Source organism: Chiroxiphia lanceolata, chromosome 9, assembly GCF_009829145.1.
Source record: "Chiroxiphia lanceolata isolate bChiLan1 chromosome 9, bChiLan1.pri, whole genome shotgun sequence".
Lineage (NCBI taxonomy): Eukaryota > Metazoa > Chordata > Aves > Passeriformes > Pipridae > Chiroxiphia > Chiroxiphia lanceolata.
In genome coordinates this window covers 5889741-5910740 of record NC_045645.1, presented here as the reverse complement: position 1 = coordinate 5910740, position 21000 = coordinate 5889741, and the positions used below count along the sequence as shown (strand labels likewise).

Here is a 21000-nt window from a genome sequence, read left to right as displayed (position 1 = left end):
CTCTGATTGGTCCGCGAGGAGCGGGGGGCGGGCGGCGGCCGCCGAAGGCGCCGGAGCGGACGGGACCGGCGGGATTGGGATTTCTTCGGGGGCTCTGGAGGGGGGGAACGGCGGCACCGGTTCCACTCCTCCCGCAGGGCTCCTCCGCTGCCCCACAGGCTGCAGCGGACACAGGAGGAGGAGGAGGAGGACGGTGGGCAGAGCTGCGGCCTTGCTCCGACCCCCCATTCGGCCCGACCTGGATCTGAGGTACCCGCTCCGCTCCGCGCCGGGCGGGCCCGCATCGCCCCCGGCCCCTCTGCGAGTGCCCATCGGGGTATAAAGAGCTATGGGAGGGAGGGGTTCTGCTTCGTGCGTGCCGACAGCTAGTGGAAACCGGGGCTTTAAAGGAGTCTCCCCTTTTGTAAGCTTAAATTTGGGGTTTGTTTTGTTTTGGCTTATTTGACTTGTTTTGGTTTTGGCTTTTAACGGGAATCACTTGAGTGCCGCTAGAAACACGAGAGGTGGGTGAGTTCCTTAAAGGACTGCCTTAAAAATAAAGTCCTTTCCTGGCAGCGTGAGGAAACGCAAAGGAAGCACCTTTTCTTGGCAAAGTTTCGCGCTTCAGATAACTACAAAAGAAACTTCTCACTTATTTGTTAAAAGGTGCTGAGGCATTTGCCAAGTGATGTGGGCTGTCAGTTGTTCTGTACTTTACTTGATATAGTTGGTTTACAAAACTCAAAAATATCTGCTCGTGTAAATAATTTAAGTAGTTACATACTAATTTCTTTAGGGTTCTTTGAAGTCTGATGGCAAGTTTTGCACTATATTATTTGAGTTAAGCCAAAGCTTTATTTCAGAGGCCTTCAAAGCTTAAGTGGATTGTGTGCTTGCTTTAAATAAAGTGACTAAAATATGGTTTTGGGAGGCTGCACTAATGTTAAATTGCTAAATCAAGCTTTTCTGTGTTCTGTGGGAGTTTCTAATTACTGATAACTCTCTTCTTCCCTAAACTCTATCCAGAGCACCTTTTTCTTGGGCTTTATCTGTAAACTTGTATTTTGACTTTTCATCTGTACGAAGAAACTGTCAGGTGGAAAATAAAAGTTTTGTGTTGACTTTGTAACTCTGACAACTTCATAAGACAAACTTTCTGCTTTGTTGAGCTGGACTTGAAACAAAAAAAATACCAACAGCTTACGTATCCTATTTCTTGTTTTTACTGTGTCACACTTTTGTTCCTTCTTTTAAACATAATAAAATAACGATGGGCCTTTGCCCATTTTTTTATCTCTGATCTTCTTCCCAGATTTGTTCCCGAAAGGATGGTCCCTTTCAGTTTCCCTCTGTCCAAGTGTGCACTTTGGGACCCAACCCCCATGGGTGATGTCATTGGGGCACATGTTACCTACTACAGGTATCAGTAACCCTTTTTGTGAAGCTGAAGGTTAAAATAAATTATAAATTGTGTGATTCGAAGCCTCATTTTGGGTTTTTAATGCTGTTGTATGACAAGGCACAAAGGCTTATGTTATAAGCATATAGGGATTTTTATTGGAAAGATTTGAGTTTCCCTTTCCATAGGGTAGCACAGTCAAGTGGGTTGGAGGGGTTTTAGTCTAAAGTAACTTAGTTTCTTTCAGTTTTCTGAAGTAACTGCATATTTGTAGCTTTCTTCAACATGTTTTACCTTGTCTCTAAATATATACAGAGAAAAACATGGTTTTTTACAAATGGGATGCAGATGGTGTGTCTCAGGTAAAACTTACAACTAAACATTTGACTTGCTTCAGTAATTTGGATTAAAATATTAAAAGTTCCTATGTTTTGGTTCTTATTGTTTGCTTAGAATTGGTCTAGAGGCAAATCTGAAGCACTTTGGAATTTCTAGGGCAGGATATTCCAAATCTGACTTGAAAAGCAAATGGAGGGTAAAATGTAATGATTATTACTTTATATGGGTGATTTTTCTGTAGGTGCTACAAAAATCTTGCTGTAGTTATTAGAGCAAGTATGTGGATATTTGTGCACGTAAGGGTGGGTAGCCCTTACAAAAGGGGCCTCCACTTGAATTTGCCACACAGTCTTCTTTGAGTTAATATTAAAACCTCAACATTTTAACAAAGTTTAAAATAAATTGCTTTTATGGAGGCACTTCACTTAATCTCGAGCAGGTAGGATATGAGGCACCATCACCATATTCACATAAACCAGTAGCTTCATTTTCGACTTTGACTGCTTTTCAGGCCAAAATCAGATAAGCTCTCTCAAGCTAAAACAACATTGATGTATTTACTGCCCTAGATTCCAATTTACTACAGTTTTTACCAAATAGTGATTTTATAATTGCCTAACCTTTCTCCATACTTGCATTCCTGTGTCACTGGGCCCAGTGTGCTGCTGCTTTAAGCATCCACAGTAAATATAGTGCTAAAATGAGTTAACACCACTTCAGAATTGGTTAAGCTTTTTTGCCTATTCTACTCTTTAAACTTATGAGACTTTTTAAAGGTTCTGTGTTTTCCTTTTAGTGTTTCTAACTTTTCCTGTGTACTGTTAAAATAATTCACTTGTGTTCATCTCTAGTTCTTGTGACAGTGGTGCCCTTCAGATGAAAAAGCTTTTCTCTCTCATTGTTACTTATTCTCCGTAGAAAGAAAAAGCTCTTCTCTCTCTTTCCTATTTATTCTCCATAGAAAAATTGTTTCCCTTCTGATGTTGGTTTACTGGACTAGTCAAGCCAAATATTCTTGTGAAGATGGTTTGTGACTTAAACTTGCTTATTGTCTCTCCTCAGAAACCCCAAGTTATCTCTGCTGGAGAAAACCTTACGTCTTGCCTATCGCCATGCAAAGCAGAATGAAAAGAAATTACTTTCCTGTTTTTTGCTTGGGACCCTTGCAGTAAGTGAAGGTAATTTTAAGCATCAGGTAGACAGTCAGTATTGGCTGGTTGAGTAAGCTGTTAAGTAGCCTGAGTTGTTGCTCTTGGACTCTTAACTTTATTTGTTTGTTTTAAAGACGGGGAAGGCGTAACGCTGACAGTCGACCGCTTTGATCCTGGTCGGGAAGTTGCTGGCGGATCGGGCAAAATTCCGACTGCATCTCTTCCTGGAGACTTTCTGATTCCATGTACAGTCAGTGCCTGGGGGCCTTCTTCAGATAATGTTATAGTGCACAGTGCTGAAGATATCGGCTCGGCTTTCAAGGTTGGCAGCTCTTAGCTGGGTCTCTTGAACAGTAAACTGTCCGCTAGGCTGGAGGCTGGGCTATGCACAGGGCCTGATTCCCAACACAGCAAGCTTATGGTTGAAGCAATTAACTCTGTAGTTAATTATGTGAAATGAGCTGCCTGAGTGTCATTGAAAAGTGCATTGAAAACTGTTGAAATCAGTTAGTCATCACAGGTGTTTAGGGATCTCACAGTCTTTAATCTTGGACTAAAATCTTTTTGTCTGGCCAAGGTTTTTCAGCTGGTTTAACCACCATAACCAGCAAAATATTGAGAAAACAGCTTTTTTTTTTTTTTTTTTTTTTTTTAAAATATCATGAATGAATTGCAGTGTTTAGGCAGTTGTTGATAAGGTGTTGCTAGGGAAGTGACTCACAAGAAACATGTAAAGCCTTATGTAGGTTAGTAGCCATAGTTACTGTGCCTGTCTTCTGTGCTCTGCTGTAGACATAGAGTCTACTAAATCCACCATCCATTCCTGTAAATTTTTCCCTGTAGTTGTTGTAGTGTGTATTTTATAGCACAAATGAAGCTTGCTTCACATCTAAATTTTCTCAGGATGTTAAATTACAAATTTCCTGATTGCAAGTAAGAAAACTTCGACAGATCAGCTTGAACCTTCTAGTTGTCTGTTACTCATATAAAAATATAATAACCCTAAGTTTTCTAATACATCATAAAACAATGCTAAGGTATGCATCACTAATTTTCAAGTGTATTCTACATTAGTCATTATATTTGGTAGAGCAGTGAGCTTTGGAGACATGGATTAATGGCTTTTTGTATAGTACCTGTTGCAATAGTAGCTATGATGAATGATTTGAGTTTCTAATGTAATACATCTTGAATCATGGTAATCACAGGAAGATAAGTGTATTTAACTCTTCTTTTTTCCTTACTTCTAGGGTCTGCAGAACAGTCTGTGCAGTAAAGAATCACTGGATCTTTCTAAACTGCTCACTATTAGAGCTCACATTGTTTTCACAGAAAACCTGGATAATCTACATTTTAATTTTCGCTGGGCTTCTATTACTGTGGCAAATACCTTGGAATACACCCCCGTGAAGTCTGTCCCAATTATTCCAACAGCCCTGGCAAGAAATTTGAACAGCCCTATGAGTATTGCACAAGTTCAAGGAACCTGTAAATGTGGGTGAGTAAAGGGTATTGCTAAAGCTGTCAAAGTTGCCTGGCAGCTTGTTGCCTTTCTTAAAGGAGGTAGGTAGGAGAAACCTCAACTGTACTTGTCTTTTTAGTAAAATAGCTGGCATAAAAATAACATAACTTCTGGTCTTGGAAAAATACTGAAAGTTGTGAACAAGAAACAGGAAATGGGGTGGAGCAAAAACATTAACTGGTTCAGTAGAAATTCTTGCTCTTGGCTTCAGTAGAAGGATCTTCCTACTGGGGTAGGGAGACACACCTCTGGATAACATAATAAATATAAACACCATCCAGCTTTTTAAACAACAGCAGCGCTTGTCCTAGAATGAAAATCAGATGAATGCAAATCAAAGCTTCTTTTGTTAATGGTGCTTCTAAGCTGGTATTGGGGAATCATCATTCTGACTGGGAACTAATTTAGTAGGATGAGCTAAGGATAGATCAGGGAAATAATTTGAAGCAACTGAATGTCGTTTTATTTGGAGAGAGACTTTGAGTGCCTCTCTGAAAGTTACTCTTCAAATTTAACATGACTTGCACTTCTGGATTTGTTGTGAATACTAATTCTAGTATTCACTAAAATACTAGAATTAGTACTACTAATAAGTACATTTTATCTTTGATAATTCTTTCATACATGGGGACTTGATGAAAAGCTGAGGAGTTGCTGAAAATGTGGAATAAGAGCAGTTTTGATTATTTTATTTTTTTCCCCAACTTCTTTTCTCACAGTATTTTCTAGACTTGTATTTTTCCTCTTCAGGATTTTTTTCTGAAAGACTGCCTTCCAAAATACTGAAAAAAAACTCCCAACTTTTGCTTTCTTTCAGCTACCTTACTATGGACCAAACACGGAAATTACTTTTGCTGCTTGAGTCTGATCCCAAGGCTTATGCTCTGCCATTAGTTGGAGTGTAAGTGTTGTGCTCTGTTTGTCCACATTAATACACATTGATTTGACATGTATCTGAGGGATTACACAGTGGAAGCTTGGTAACAGAACTGGCTCTGACTGGATATTTTTTCTTACTTCTAGCTGGCTGAGTGGAGTTACTCATATCTGTAGTCCTCAAGTCTGGGCCTGTTGCTTGCGATATTTGTTCAGTTCTTCAATTCAAGAAAGGCAAGTCACTTTTATAGGTAAAACACAGAAGCTGTTGGCTGCCTGAAAATGTATTGCACAGAAAGGCATGGCAGCATGGGCTCTGTTCGAAGATATCTGAGGGAATTCTGTGATATATATGTTGTATAGAGGTAGAGCTGTCTGTTTTAAATGTTCTTTCTGGTTTTGGCTTCTGCCTCAAGAATTTTCTGTGACTGAATTGTTGGAAAGCTGGGCTGATATCTCAAAGACAGAAGAGGGTAAACATTAATATGAAGGTCATTGCATTTTAGTTTAAATAAGAAGCTGCAAGCAGGAAATAGTACTTTAAACAATGATGGGGTTTTGGTTTTGGTTTTGAACTTTTCTTATGGGTATTTTCCTTGACATAAGCTTTCTCCCTGGTTGTACCTGGCCAACATATTAAAGCATATTGCTTTGCAGCTAATACTGCCCTATTATGCCTTCCTGTTAAATAGTCAGGTTTTTTAATAGTATTTGCATTCTGGGGTGGGTTTTTTTCATTATGATGTTAATAGATAATCATTCCTCATTCTCTGAATCTTTTCACTTGTGATGTTTGCCAAGTTATATTTACATGGAAGCTGGGAGGGAGTTCAGGTGTTTACAGTTTAAAACTGCACTTCATTTAAATGAAACTTTAAAATATGCTCTATGCATAAACACTTCTTCTGCTTGACCACAACTGTTTTTAAGTTTTAAAATAAAACCACATTTGGTGAACAAATGTGTGTGTACTTACAGAATAGACTTCCTTGCCTTAACAACTTAAATACATCCAAATACAGATAAGAGCCCAATTAGATTATTAGATAGAGAAGTTAGATGCTTGACTCTCATTATCTCTCACTGATTTCATCATGGAACTGGATTAGGGAGATTTGATGAACCATGCAAACAGAATTAACCTCTGCAGGCTAACTGGTTGATCTGCCTCAAACATTTTTAACTCTTTAAGTTGTAAGCATAATTTTGAAATTGTATGTGAATGCATTTTCCAAGCATCCTGTTTCTACTGCTTTAAAGAAATATATTATTTAAAGAAAAAGCAAACAAAAAAAAATTCCACAAATAAACATTTTACAAGTGCTATAAAAAGAAAGTAGTGCTACCTTTTCCTGGAAACACATTACTGTCATTATCCTTGGACTTTTGTATTAAATGCTGATTTGTTACTCCTTGTTCTCAGCTTGTAGAAAAAAAGCCTTCAATATAATTTTTTCTTTCAATTTCTTTGCTAATGAGAATTTTTTTGAAGGTTAGGGATAACTCAACCACTAAGTGTCTCTATAATACATCTTCAATTAGATTCTAAAAAGAAAATTAAACACAGTATCATTTTTACAGATGTTTTCTTCTATGCTATTCTTGAAGTCTTCCAGGAAGTCATTTAAAGTCCTAAGTGATCATACAGGTTTGAACTACAAAGGAGATGAATTTCTCTACTTTTCCTTGATTCCTGTATGTGGTTTCAATCATAAATCCACCTGCTTCATCTATAGCTCAGTACCATTCAAAGTGCTGTGATTCACCAGTTTGCTAAACTGTGTGAAAATTTGCTCCCTGTGTTGAGAATCTAAGGGCCTTCTTCATGTTTAAGTTTTTTAGAGATGTGTTTTTCTTCTCTTTTAGGGTGTTTTCGGAATCTGGGAGGTTTCTTACTGTGCTTTATTCATTGACACACAAGGAACCAGAGTTTTATGAGTGTGTTCCTTGCAGTGGACAGGCTGAACTGGGGTTTCAGATCTTGACTTGCCACGAGACAGTACAGCTCTTCAAAGTAAGTGGCTTGGTTTCCTACTGCATCATGGTACTTCAAAAATTGACTTATAATGTGACCTGAGTGGAACTGCAGTGCTTGAAAATGATGTAGCTCCATAAAGCTACCTTTTCCCAGTGATTAGTGTAAATTCAGTTTGTCCCTCAAACTGGGACATGACTTCCAAAGCCAGCACTGCTCACTTTTCTAACAGCCTTGAGGATCTGTCTTTGCAATGTGCTGTGTTGTGCTCCCCTGCCAGTGACTTTGGCTTTATGAGCAGAGATTCAGACTTCCTATAGCATTTGTTAATCTGGTGTGCTGTGTGTGCACTGGCCACATCTAACAACTGCTGTGGGTGATGCTTTCTAGAGAGCAAAGCTGAGAACTGTGCTTTGCTTGAAGTTGAATGCAAAAAGGAATTCAGTGGTCACTAATCAGCAGGTCTCTTGTTGCACTACAGTAATCGAGTACGAACAATTTTATCTTTTTGCAAAGTAACTCTTTGAAAGAATTTTGTGATACAGCCTCTGGGACATAACTAGTAAGGTTTGAGGAAATTCTAGGAAATATCATTCCCTTGCATGTTTTCCTAGACTTGTTCACAATCTGAAGTTGAATTGTTAATCTGCCTAATAAGTGCTGCTGTACTCTGACAAAGAAGCAGCAACTGTAGTGTGTGTCCTGTGCTGTGTTTACTCTGTTCTTCCAATTAAATTTCCCTGTTCAGGGCTGCTTTCCACCTTTGGCCTAAGTGCAGCTTAGCTTTCTGAAGATGACCATCCTCCCAATAGAGATTCACTTCTGTTGCCTCCAGGACTTGCCCAGCTGTGGTGTGTGAAGCAGTATAGGAACATTTGCTGTTTCCTCTAGTTGTGAAGGCTTGTGGAGGAGTGTCTGAGCAGTTACAGCAAGGAAGCATCTGCTCGTGGCTATAATTAGCCCAACCACTTCACAGAGTAGCAAGGGAACAGTGTTAAACAGGAAGGGAAGTTGCCTCCCTCCTTGTAGTGGTAAAAAATTTGAAAGTAGAGGATAAGCAGAAAATAATCCTTTAAACGTCCTTAAAACTGTTTCTTTTGGGAGTGGTACCTCAGTGATTGAAAGTCTGAATGTTTCATGCTTCACAAATATGGAACACTTTTTTCCAGAATGTTGAACCCTCAGACAAGACCCCTATCCAATTTGAGTTGAGTGCAGAAAACCAAAATGCAGAAACTGAGTTCTTCAGCAGAGTTTGCAAGAAACTTCCAATCAGAAGGTAAATCTTTCAGACATCATTTATATGCAAAAATTAAATGTTTATTTGATGAGGTTTCTGACCTCTTCTGTGCCATGTGTCAGTTTAGCTATGTATACATATTGTTGCATTAAAATCTGTGTATGTGCTTTTGTTATTCCTAGAGTTAATATTCTTTCAAGTGAGATGGTTGAGTTGACTTGTATTCCAAGAGAAACTATTCAGAGTTCTACTCTTGGTACTGGTGGTTGTAATACAGTGAATGTTTCTGAAAAGGCTTCCTTACTGATGAAGCTTAGTTCACTGTATTAAGCTTTTGAGATCTGTCCTTTGAAGCAAATCTCTAATTGAAATCTACTTAAGTTGGTAAAAATTCCTTTTTTTCTTCCCTCTTCTCACAGCTCTAAGACCTGGATAGGTTGAAATTTAGCAGTTTTAATAACCTGGCTTATCCATCAAATTTTTATCTGTAACTGAGGTGGCCTTTATTTTCCTTCAAACAATGTTACATCTTTACTGTAGCACTTTCTATCTTTAGTATAAATCAGTGCTTTGCTGTTAGAATGTCACTTAAAAGATGTGTATATGTGAGGCTGTGGGGAGGGAGGGTTCGTATCTCTTTGCCCAGAAGCAGCATTTGTACTTTCACTGTTTGATCTTAAAACTATTTGCTGTGTGAACTCCCTGTCTAACCAGGGAGAAGATGGATAGCAACTGCTTCTTGGAAAAATGATGCTGATATTGCACTGCAGATGGCACAGTGAAAAACATGAAATTTCATGTTACTGCTGCCAAATCTCACAACCAAACGTTTTTACTTTGATTTATTTTGGTTTTAGTCCTCTCCAGGGCTCTTCACCCAGCAAACTGTCAGCAAGCGATCACGACTCTGGTGTAGAAGATGAGGATTTATCTCCCAGACCAATTCCAAGTCCTCACCCAGTGAGTCAACAGGTAAGTAAATAATTGCTCTGGTGTCGTGGTTTGAGAGCCCACATCTGGGCATCTCAGATGTGACAGCTGGAGCAGCAGAACTCATTGTAAGGGGACCAGAGAGTGTAAAGCCTCTGTCTCAAAGTGCTAGAAGGGGAAAACAAAATTGAAGAAAAGAACTGAGAGTCCTAACTCCTGCTCAAGTTAACCTGCCTTTTTTCCAGTATTCTAGACACTTTAATTCCTGTATATGCTAGGATTTGGAAACAGAGATAGTAGTTTCTACTTTAGGAATCTTGCTGCTGTTCATTGGAAGAGCTGCGGTGTCAGAAGCAACGACAGAGACAGCAAACTCATGTAGTTTTGGGTAAATAAGTAAATAAAGATCTGCTGTCCTTTTTTTACTGAAGTGTACACAAATACAATAAATAGCAGCCCTTGTACGGTCTAGAAGGATGCAACAGTTGTGGATTATTAAATAAGTTCTGTTGTACCAATCTTCTGGGTCTAAAAATAGTAAGAGGGAACGTGTAGTCCCTTTCTAGAAGGGGAATATACATACTTTGAAATGACATGGACCATTCATTTGGTACCTATGTCTGTTATGCTGCATGAAAGTGTTTTTTTTTCCTTTAAGAATGACCCTAGAGAACTTGCTGCTTTTTCTGTATCTGAATTCTCCAGTCTTTTAGGAATGTATTCAATGTGTAGTGAATTCGAACTGATGATCATCATACATTGATTTTAAATTAAAACATTTTCTTTGAGGAAATTCTGCATGTAATGATCAGATAATATTTTAAAATTATCTTAAATTTGTGTAATTGTCCTTTCAGGTTACCAGGATTTTCCCTTCAGTGCCAGAACTGTCACTTATTTTGGATGGGAGTTTCGTGGAATCAGGACAATTGTCTAAGCCTATGGGGACTTCAAATGCTAAAAGTCTACCCTCAGTGCCAAATCAGCCTATTAAAAAGAAGTCCTGCTTGAGATCTACATGTCACCCCACCCAGCACTCTGAAGACAGGCAGAACTTTTCTGCTAATATGGGAGATCCCTCTTTGAGGCAATTACCAAATCCTATAAACCAGAAAATTCCGGCTTCAATGCCTTCCAGAGGAAAGCAAACTCTAGTGCAGCAGCAGATGCACTGTAAGAACACTTGCCCTCAATCAAGAAAAAGTTCAGGGTCGTCTTCTCCTTCAACCCCTTGTAGTGGGCCTTCCCCAGATACATCTGTGCACCACCCCAGAAAGCCATTGGAGAGACTTGTGTTAAATCCCGAAAGTGTCGCACAACAGGGAGAGCCTCCGGTTAGGAGAACATCAGTATCCAATTCCAAGCAGCTTCCTGCTGTCACACAGCCAGTCCTCTACAACTCTGCTTTCTCACCAGAGAGCTGCAGACACCCACCAGACCTGCAGGTGCCAGTTCAAGTGCCACCTTGCTGTCCAGGATGCAGCTGTCAGTGTCCTGCTTCCATCCACTATAATCCGGTAAACTCGTGGCAAGGAGTTGCTAAAATGAACCCCAAACATGGAGCGGAGATCCAGCTGGAGGTGGCTCAACAGAAGCCATGTGCAGTGCTCCATCAAAATATCATTTGCCCAAATATTTGCTGCAATCCAGGATATGCCCCAAGCGGCCCTATAAGCCCAAGCTGTCATGGGAAAGCAGGGAGCTGTTCTCTGGACAACAGCTTATCACCTGGAATGAGGATGCCATCAAGTGTGGGCCCCTCGAGTCCCCAGTTCTGTGCAGCCCACTCACCCTGCCTGCACACGCCTGCTTCTAAAGCAGGATCAGATAATGGAATGATGGGATTATCTCCAGATGCATACCGGGTTCTTACAGAGCAAGATAGACAACTCAAATTACTTCAAGCTCAGGTTTGTGGAAATGGCAGCTTTCTCCTCTGGCCTCTTAGTGATCATGATTTGATAGTTCCACTGCCAAAGGAATTAAATTAACTGCTGTCTATCCGTGTTGGAGCAAGGGAGCCTGTCATACCAGCTGCAGTCTGGGGATGGAGAGGGGTCCTCATGAGCTCTGCTCGTTAGTGTCCCTTAAATGAAAACTATTTGACTCACATCTAATTCAGTTTTGTGTTTATTTTATCATATTACCATAACATAAAAGTTTCCCTTTAGCACTCTTCTGCAATGCAAAATATATAAATGCCTTGTCACATGCATGTTTGTCTGTGTAAAAAAAATAACTTACTGCTTAGGCTTTGAAATTGTTGTAAGCATACAGATGAAGCACAGAATGTTCTCATCTGTTGCTTTGTCCACCTGCAAGCCTGCACCTCCCTGAGCTTTTGCTTTGAAGATTTCAGTTGTCTGCAGCAGACTGGCAGGATTCTTTAGATCTTTGTTGCTGTGCTGGAAAAGTGGGCTTTGGGAATCTCACTGAGTTCTGTTACCTTACCAGGTTAAGTTTCTTCAAAATATCAGCCCCTTAATTTAATTGCTGTCTCTGTATTTTGCAGAGTATGATTTGAGGCTGAAGAGCCAGAGTTTAAATTTTGGTGCTGATGATGAATGATACAAATTGGGAAGTTGTTTACAGTACTTAAACTAGAAAATTACAGCTGAAATAAGTTTTTGGTATAGTTCCTGTATGTAAAATCAAGCTCTCAAAGCCTGGGTTGTGCGTGAGAGACACCTCTCCTTATTGCAGAAATGCAGCCTGTACTGTTATTTTTCACTGGAGCTGCCAACTAATGGGTGGACAGAATGGATGCAAATCCTAGAGTGAAGATTGCCTGAGCAACCTTAATTTTATCATTTAAGTGCTTAGTTTAGTAATTAACACGAAGTTGGTATAGGGACAGTTGGCATATAAATGCTTGGCTGGTAAGTCGGTAATAGGCTTTGTGTATGAGTGAAAGGGACAAGGAATACTTCCAACAAGTGTGGTGCAAATAGGCTTTACTCAAGCTGTCTTGGTGCTGGCTTTGCCAGTGTGCTTAAACCTCTTCTTTGCTAGCTCTGCCAACATCAAAATTGGTGTTTTGATTAATGCTGTGTGCACTGCTGAGAACTGGAAGGTTATCAGAACTTCTTTGGCAGCGCAGCCTGGACTTGAATCCAGATCTTGGAGGGACCCAATTTAGTAAATTCACTTTTGCCCATTGTAGTTTATATGTAATGGTGCAAATTGTAACTTTCCAATAACCGTTACAGATCCAACGCTTACTGGAAGCACAGGCTCGCCAGGCTCGTTCCTCCCAGCCGGCAGCAGCAATCCATGCTCTGCAGCCTGAGAAGCAAAGGGACCTCGTTTCTATGGAAACACAGACCTCACCACGCTCGCACATGAGGAGAAGTGTGAGCGTTGCTGTGAGCACAGGTAACGCTTCGTTCTTTTAAAATAGACTGGCACCGCTTTTTCTGGATGTTTCTGGGATTCATTTGGCCATGGAGGGAATGTTTTGCAGAACTGCTGAAGCTGTGCAAACGTGCACCTAGATCCACAAGCCAGCTAAGTTCTCTTGGTGTTATTTGCAAGTTTAGGCTGGAGTTACTTTTGTCTTTGGGCTGTAATGGCAGTGGTTGCCATCACTGAAAGAATTATTTGTCCAATAGCTTTAGAAAGATCTTTTGTTGAAAACTGTGCCTTATTGAAAGAAAAATCCACATCTTTTTTTGAATTAATACACTGTTTTGAAAAGTATCTGTGCCATATAGGGTTCTAATACATATATTATTGATGTTGTTTGTAAATCATGCATGAAGAGGAGACTGTATTTGCTTTAATTTAGGCAAGTTATGCAGCTGTATCTGTAAAGTTACATATTAATGTATTGATTCCTGTTAAATCCGTGGAAATATTGTGGTTAGTCTGGAGGAAACTTTCAAACAGGCTCAAGGTCAGTGCATTAAAATGATTTAATATGACAATTCCTTTTTGTCAAGTATGCTTTGGAAGAAACTAGGACTTGAATGACGTTTTGGCAACTCTTAGCTGATTTAAACCCTAAATCGCTTTTTAAATGGCAAAAAAAAAAAAAAAAAACATGAATTGGAGAAAATTAGTCCTCTGGCTTTACAAAGCCAAAGCATCTCAGAAGAAAGTAATGACTTCCTTAAATGGGTAAATCTTTAATTTTTGCCCTAGGTGCTAGTTTATTTTGGAATACAGCCTCAGAGAAACAAGATGATTCCATACCCCAAGGGAGAAAAGAGGATGAAGAGATTTCCAAGGAAGACATAAGCATTTCAATTAGTGCTGAACAAGATGCAAGTAATACAAGTATTGCTTCTTCTTTAAGAGTGGTTGACATTCCCAGCTTCGTAGAGAGTACTCATCTTGTGGAAGAAGGAACTAATCAGAACATTCCCCAGTAAGTAACCAGAAATATCTTGTGTTCACATAATAGGCTGAACTGCCTTTCATAAGTTACTACTTTCATAACATTTTTATCCTTGGAAATTATAGATAGTCACCTGACTTTAGCTGTGTTCTTTCCTTCTTTCTTTTTTAATTGTGCATCGAATTGTGCAGCTCACCAAAACACAGTTGCCTTTTAGAGTCTGCATTTATCAGTCATGCAGGTTTAGCTTGCCTACCTATCAGCAGGAGCTGATGGTAAAAGCCTTTAACTTGTAAAAGCATGTACAGTGCTGGCAGCATTCCTTTTCTTACCTTAAATCCTGACTGGAAAAGGGGATGCTGCTATAGGCAGTTGTTTTCTTACAGTGGCTTTTCCCTGTCAGCATTCAGAACTCTTCCAGTTCTGAGGGTCTGGGGATGAAGAGTTTATGATTATGTAACTGTTCCCTGAATTTTTCTGGATTTTATACCTCGTTACTTTGTGTGTAGTGAATGCAGGTACTGACTTCACTGCTGTTAGTTTAATGATTTTTAAGCTCAGATTCTTTATAGTGCAACGACTAATCCCAAACTGATTTTGGAAGTTATAAAATAACTTTAATTTTTTAAATGGATGCTATTTCTACATACATTCTATGGGGAATAACTCAGCAATTTAGCACTTTTAGTGATATAATATTCTCTAAGTGTAAAAAGCCAAAAGAGGGAGAATACCCTTCCAGTTAAATTAGGTTTCTAAAATAATCATATTGAGAAAGATGTTGGTAATTAAACTATAACTTAAACATTCATAGTCCTTGATTAAAATACTCTCTGCAAACGTATACTGCTACCGCAAATATGATGGATTCAAATCAGTCTTCTGAACATTGTATTTTAGGATGATGCCATTTTAGGATGATGCCATTTAAGGTTCTCTTCAACTTGGATTCATAAACCTGCAGAATAGTATAAGTATCCTAGTAAGAATGTAGAGCACCACCCAGATTTCTTTGAGGAGGAGGGGAACATTTTTTGGAAATGATGAATAATTGCTAGTGTAACAGTAGCTGATAACCTACATTGACTATCTGGTCTATCACGTGGTTTAAATCTTATCTCTTTCAACACAGGCAATTGATCAGTTGAGTTCTGAAATTCCCTTATCTTACACTTGTCTCCTCAGGAGGAACAGGAAGGGGGAGGAGGGTCGCTTAAGGATCTCCTCAGGATGATGGTAGTGTTGATATGTCTGGTCTCAAAAGGTTTATGCAATGCACACACCAGCTGGCTGAGGGGAATGGAGAGCATCGTGTTGTAACTCATTCTAGAGTATTTACCCGTTTTACCCTTTATTGCTCCTCTTTCACATCTGATTTTGGGAAATATTTCAGCTGGGTGTTTGTTCTTAGTTCGTGATACTGAGCGTGCGTGTGTGTACCGTGTCTGGGGAGTTTTTAAACTACCACAGGTCAGTTATTCACCTTGGTAAAACCATATTTTTCAATAAATGTTTCAAAGCACATCTAACATATTTGTTCCTGAAGGCTTTCAAGTTTACATACAAATGCTTAAACATAAGAAGAACTCAAATTGTTAATAACCTTCCTTTCATCTGCCTTAAGGTTGTCATAGAGCGTCACTGAGTTTTGACTAGTCCAGAGAAGCCATTGCCACTTTTAAATCATCTTTTGAAAAACTCTTGTAGTGTTACGCTGTTTCCTCAGTCCTCAAATGACTTTTGAAAGAAAGTGACTGCAGAAAGGAGCAAAGCCTCAAGCAGCAGACAAACCAGAAGGATCTGTTTCCAGTACTCGATTTTAATCCTCCTCTGTTCGTGAAATGATAAGGTAGATGCAGTGATAATTATGCTTTTTCTGTTGCAAAGGAGCATCTAGCTCTGTTGGTGTTCTCTTCCAGAAATGGAAACGTCTCCCAAGCACTTGTTCGCCGCTCATCCATGGAAGAAGGTGTCAGCGTGTCTTTACAGAAGGAACCATCAGAGGGAGCCAGCAACCAGGTGGTGGTAACAAGTGAGCCGAACTCGGAGCCACCCGTCTCGCTGCTGCCTCGGCATCCCTCAGGGGATCAGAGGCTTTACCAGGACTTGTTGGTAATTCATGCACATTTTATATTCTGCACTGAGTGCAACAGTCAAAACAGCCACTGCTGAAGTTATGATGTGGTATTGGCATCAGTGAAAACTGCATGTGGTTTTCAAGTTCACATGTTGTGCTCTACTGAAAGTTCCAAGTTTGTGGTTCTTCTTTTTTTTTTTTTTTTTCTCTAAAGGTTTAAGTGGTTATTTTGTACTTCACTCTTTCATGCATACAAGGAGTGCTGTCTACTGTCTAATAAACAGTAATTCCTTACATCAAAGATATCAGCTGGTAACTTCCCAAATTAGTGGCCTTTAAAATAACATAGCATTTTACCTTCAAGTCTCTTAAAGGACAGATACTTTAATCTTGACTAATATCAGTATATGATGTGCTTAAATTCAGAACAGACTCTTACAGAAAGCTTGAAATATAAGATGTTCCAGTGTTTGACTAGACTGCTCTAAGTGATTGCATCTGAACTGAATCTGAATTTGCCTTCTTTGTCAGAATAAGCTATTAACCCATCAAGTTGTATTTGAAGTTGCATAAGAATAAACCAGGATTTAGGTTTTTCACAAGTCCTGCATGTCATATTTTTTGTCATGTGCTCTCTTCCCCGCTCCCTTTTTCTGTAGGGCCAAGTAAACCACCTCTTAAAGTCCTCAGAAGAACAAGATCACTTGCCTGTAAAATCTGTATTCATTAATGATGATAGTCCTAAGTGTCAGGATATTGATGGTACAACAGAAGTGGCTTCAGAGACTGACCCAAGAGTGGTGGATAAAGGGAGTGTCATTAGTGCTACACTCAAACAGCTGAAGAGTCTTGGAGTGACACTGGACTCGCCTGACAATATGAAGAAAAATACACACAAAGTGGAGAGTGCCAGGTAAAATACTGGTGGTTTTTGAATAGTAATTTGTAGATCCAACTGAAAATGAAGATTGGCTCAATGGGTAAAGAGAAGAGACTGTGTTCCTTGCCACTGGGGATTTGGTTGCAACTTGATCTACATTTCCTGCAAAGATGAAACACTGGCTCATGCTATGGGCATTTCAGATAGGTTTAAGAGCTCTGCTAGTAAGTCAGATTATTTAAATATAACACAAGTAGTTCTAGCTGCTAGAGCATCTGATGATCCTTGAAGTATTGTACATGCAGTAGCATGCAATTTCCTAAATAATGAGGCTGCTTGAGTAATTTCAATCCTTTGAGCTATGTCAAAGTATTCCAGAGAAACACTGGATTTGGAAGACAATGTTAAAGAGCTGTGTATTTTCTCGTTGCTTCTTAACCTTTGTCTTGCACTTCACCAGTGTACATGAAATTGTTATCATGGCTTTGGTATCTAATCAAAACTGATTCTGTCCTAATTGCTTGTTACTGTCAGTGCTTTGCCTTGAATGGAGAGACTGCAGAGGCTGGGGAGGGAAACAGCCTTGTTGAAACAGAGGAAGAAGCGGAAGTAACTTCTGAAGAAGGGGTTTTAGCACAGGAATTTACTTCTGTAGCTGCTTGGGCATAGGCTGATTGCCTGGTACAGCTTCACTTTCATACTTATTGTCTTGTTGATCCCTGTATGTAGCTGTTATGTAAACAAAAAATCTAGCCACCTCCTAATTAATCATCTCTTCAACCACATGTCAAAAGCTGTTTCCAGTCATACAGTTTCTAACTCTTTTCTCTCCTTTTTGTTTGAATTTTATTCGGTGTTTTTCTGGAATTTCTGGGCTACCCTCCCAGCTGGGAGAGTCTCTCAGTGTTCCTTTAATGTCAATAATGTGCTAATGAGTGAACCATAGGATAGAACTGGAGCTCTTGGGGTTTTTTTGTCTTCAAACTTGGGGAGTGGGGTGGAGTTCTTCCTTCTGCCACTTTCATGACTGATAAACAATTCCGAGAAAAGGTCTACAGCTCAGAAGAGAAAGAAACAACAGTGCAACTCCACAGCGTAATGAGTGGTGGTTGTTCTGAGCCAGTTTATTCTCACTAAGCAAACTTCAGAACTGGTGCTCAGTTAAATAGGAAACCTCTTAACTATTGACGTGAGGGGTTTGGGTTTGAGAACTAGAATATGGCACATGTACTAAATGCACTCCTTTGTAACCACTGCTGGTGTACCAGAGTTTGTCCTTTCAGTCTTTAACACATAATGTATGCAAGAAATTGGTGTACCAAGCAACAGACTGAATGAACATTTCCTTACTGAAGGATGCCTTCAAAAACTAGAACCTTGCAGGCTTCTGGAAAGAGACACTATGTCAGAGTTTCTGTAAAAATTCTGGAATTGGCACACAATGGGAAAGAGTTGTTCTTGGCTCTGTCACTGGGCTTGTATCTTCTATCTAGTTATAAAATTTGGGTTGGATGGTAAAATCTAAAGTCTGAGGATCAGAGACATAATGTCACCTCACTGTTGAGGAAAAACCAAAACCAGTTCTGAAACCCGCTAGAGGTGAGTTCTTCATATGAGGGCACTTTGTATTGAATCAGAAGCGAATATCATCCATTCTCTAACAGTGTTTGGATACTGTGGGGTTGAGTAGCTGCTTCTCAGTACACACAGAATGCACAGTCTGGGTGCTGAGCAGCCTGATGGAGCTGTGGTGCTCAGGAGGAAGGACAGATCATTACAGTGAGCAAAATGATTATATTGTGAACCTCATAGTTTTCCTGTAATGCTAAACTAACTTTTCGATGCTTTATTTCAGCATCTTGGCGTGCATAAATCCCGAAGCAGTGGTGCCTGGATTAAATTATATGTCATTTGCCAATGTCAGCATGTGTGGCTTAACTCCTAATGTTGTTGATCTGAGCATGGAAGCAAACGCTATAGCACTCAAGTATCTCAGTGAAAACCAGTTATCTCGACTGTCTCTCAGTCGCTCGGGCCAAAATCCTCCTGCAGATTTCTCTTTCCAAGACATCTTGCATTCAAATACAGACAAGAGCATGGTAGGTCTTAGCTTAATTTCACCAAACAATATGTCCTTTGCAACCAAGAAGTACATGAAGCGATATGGGCTGATACAGGGCAGTGACAGCAGTGAAGACGAAGAGGAACTGCAGGTTCAAGATGGCAATTCTGGCACTGTCAAAAGAGAAAGCATGCCAGGCAAAAACTGTGCTGCTGTGTTGGACAGCTTCAACCACTGGACTGAATTATCCAAAAGAATTGATGGAAGACTTCCCATTCACCTAAAAGGTCACAGCAGAGAGTTGACTTCTCCACCGGAATTAAGCAACCCTGTATTAAGAAATATTGCAAATGAAATTTTTCCTCCCAGAGCAGATCAAGCAGATGAAAACTCAGTTCAGTTCTTAAAGGATTTAAAGTCAAAAACCAAATTGTTACCTGGGAGGATTGAATTCACTGAACAACCTGGTAGGAAAGACGGAGATACTCAGGTGTTCCCTGGAAATCTACGTACTCCAACCCTTGAAACGTTAAACCAGTCAAACAGCTTAAATTCTGTTGGCACCATTCTTGATGTGAAACAACTCAGGCAGTTGCCAAAGTTGTTCTGAACGTCCCCTGAGATGGCTGGCAGCCACTGTTACAAATCAGAGGGACCTCTGTAAAAGATGATAGGAAACCACGGGTTAAGCTGTCTTTGAAGAGGTTCCCCTGCTGCAGCAGTGTAAAACTCTGCAGAGCTGAGTTTTCAGCCCAGGTCAGGGACAGCCACCTCTAAGTGCCTGGCTGAGGCAGTGCAGGTCAGCACTGACACATGTGCACTTTTGTTTACAGTTAGGTGTGATTTTTAAAGCATATGAAAGTTGAATCAACCTGAGCCCAAGATATACTCTTAATATAATTTTAACAGTGATTACTTAAATGTTTTCCTGTTGACTTTTTAAAAACACTGATTTTTACATGTTTGTGCCAACTGTGAGCCACTGATACCGTGTATGGCAGAGCAGGGCAGAGCTAAAGCACTAATTTCTAGAAATTTGCTGAAATGGTTGGATTACTGTGTGGGGGTTGTGTCGGGGGGGGGGGGGGGGAGGGAAGTATAACTGTGGCTTTACTTTGCATAAAATTATCTTGAATTTAGTCAAAATGGCACATGTAACTTTCTGTATCATGAAATCTTTGAAGGAAATTGGGGGAAACTAGCACTTTTTAAATTTGTGAATTTTTTCTCTCCCCTCCATGTTTTCTATTTATTTAAGATTACATACTGCTTATAAATGTCAAAGGTTTCATTAAAAAAAAAAATTAGTCTTCAGTTGTCTGATGGTGCCTTTATTTAAGACACATGCAGCTTCCCAGTCACTGTTAGAATGGTTAACTGGAAGTTCACTGGTTCACCTACTCCTGAACTCAAGAATTGTGATACTGGGTGGTGAGGTAAGCAAAAATATTAGATTTACTTTGTTCTGAGTTAATATACAAATGTTCTGTCATCAAGCACTACTGTCTGTCTATTAATGAAACAGCTCTTTTCCATAACCTTCTGCTGATAACCAGCTTCTTTACCTTGTGGAATATTATGTATTGTTTAACAGGTCCATTTCTGTTAAGACTCTGACTCTTGTTCAGTTTTCAGGTGTGGTCAGGATGTGTTGTCCCTGGTGCTGGAGCCCCGGCAGGTGCCCAGTGCTGGCTGTGACAGCTCTGCCCACCTTTGGCCAGTGCCTCTGAGGACGTGGCTTAGGATGCATGGCTGTGGTGTAACACAGCCCTCTGCTGACCTCCTGGTCCTGGGAATGAAACACCGGTGCTGGAAGTGGTGATTCACTCCCATTCCCACCATTCCTGATGGGAGGACAGTTCAGGATGGCGGTCGAGCCATGTGTTTTCTCCCTGCCTGTAGCAACGTGCTCTAACAGGCGCTGGAACAAACTTTGTTTTAGTGATGGCATTGTCTCAGCAGCAGTTCAGCCTGCGGTGCTGACCTTGGCTTTCCTGCTCTGAGTGTTCAACTAACGGTTAAAACAACCTCCTCTACAATCCTGGGCCTTTCCCAGTCAAATCCAAAGGACCGCAGTGTTAGTTCGTGGTATGTTTGACTGGGCACTAATTGCTAATTAATTTATTACAGAATTGGGGTGAGATAAGCCATGTGCCATCTCAAAGCCAGTACAGAGAGAGGAAGGCAGCAGCTCCCTTTAAACCATGTCAGAATTTCTCCTCTCACGCAGC

The 21000-nt window shown here is 40.1% G+C and overlaps 1 protein-coding gene across 1 annotated transcript; it reads left to right on the top strand.

Moving 5' to 3' along the window:
• The first annotated feature begins 37 nt into the window (after positions 1-37).
• On the top strand, positions 38-20083 carry STIL (STIL centriolar assembly protein). The gene is made up of 16 exons (XM_032696407.1): positions 38-249; positions 1292-1399; positions 2780-2895; positions 3003-3190; positions 4119-4366; positions 5208-5291; positions 5414-5500; positions 7133-7280; positions 8411-8520; positions 9339-9453; positions 10269-11321; positions 12621-12786; positions 13555-13780; positions 15670-15862; positions 16487-16740; positions 18563-20083. Exons 2-16 carry the CDS (start codon positions 1308-1310, stop codon positions 19377-19379), a joined length of 3897 nt encoding a protein of 1298 aa, XP_032552298.1. The 5' UTR covers positions 38-249; positions 1292-1307; the 3' UTR covers positions 19380-20083.
• Positions 20084-21000: the final 917 nt, after the last annotated feature.

Coding starts and splice junctions, on each gene's coding strand:
- STIL (XM_032696407.1), top strand. CDS start 1,308: ATGGTCCCTTTCAGTTTCCCTCTGTCCAAGTGTGCACTTTGGGACCCA. Junction 7,281..8,410: donor AGACAGTACAGCTCTTCAAA/GTAAGTGGCTTG, acceptor ACTTTTTTCCAG/AATGTTGAACCCTCAGACAA. Junction 15,863..16,486: donor GGCTTTACCAGGACTTGTTG/GTAATTCATGCA, acceptor CTTTTTCTGTAG/GGCCAAGTAAACCACCTCTT.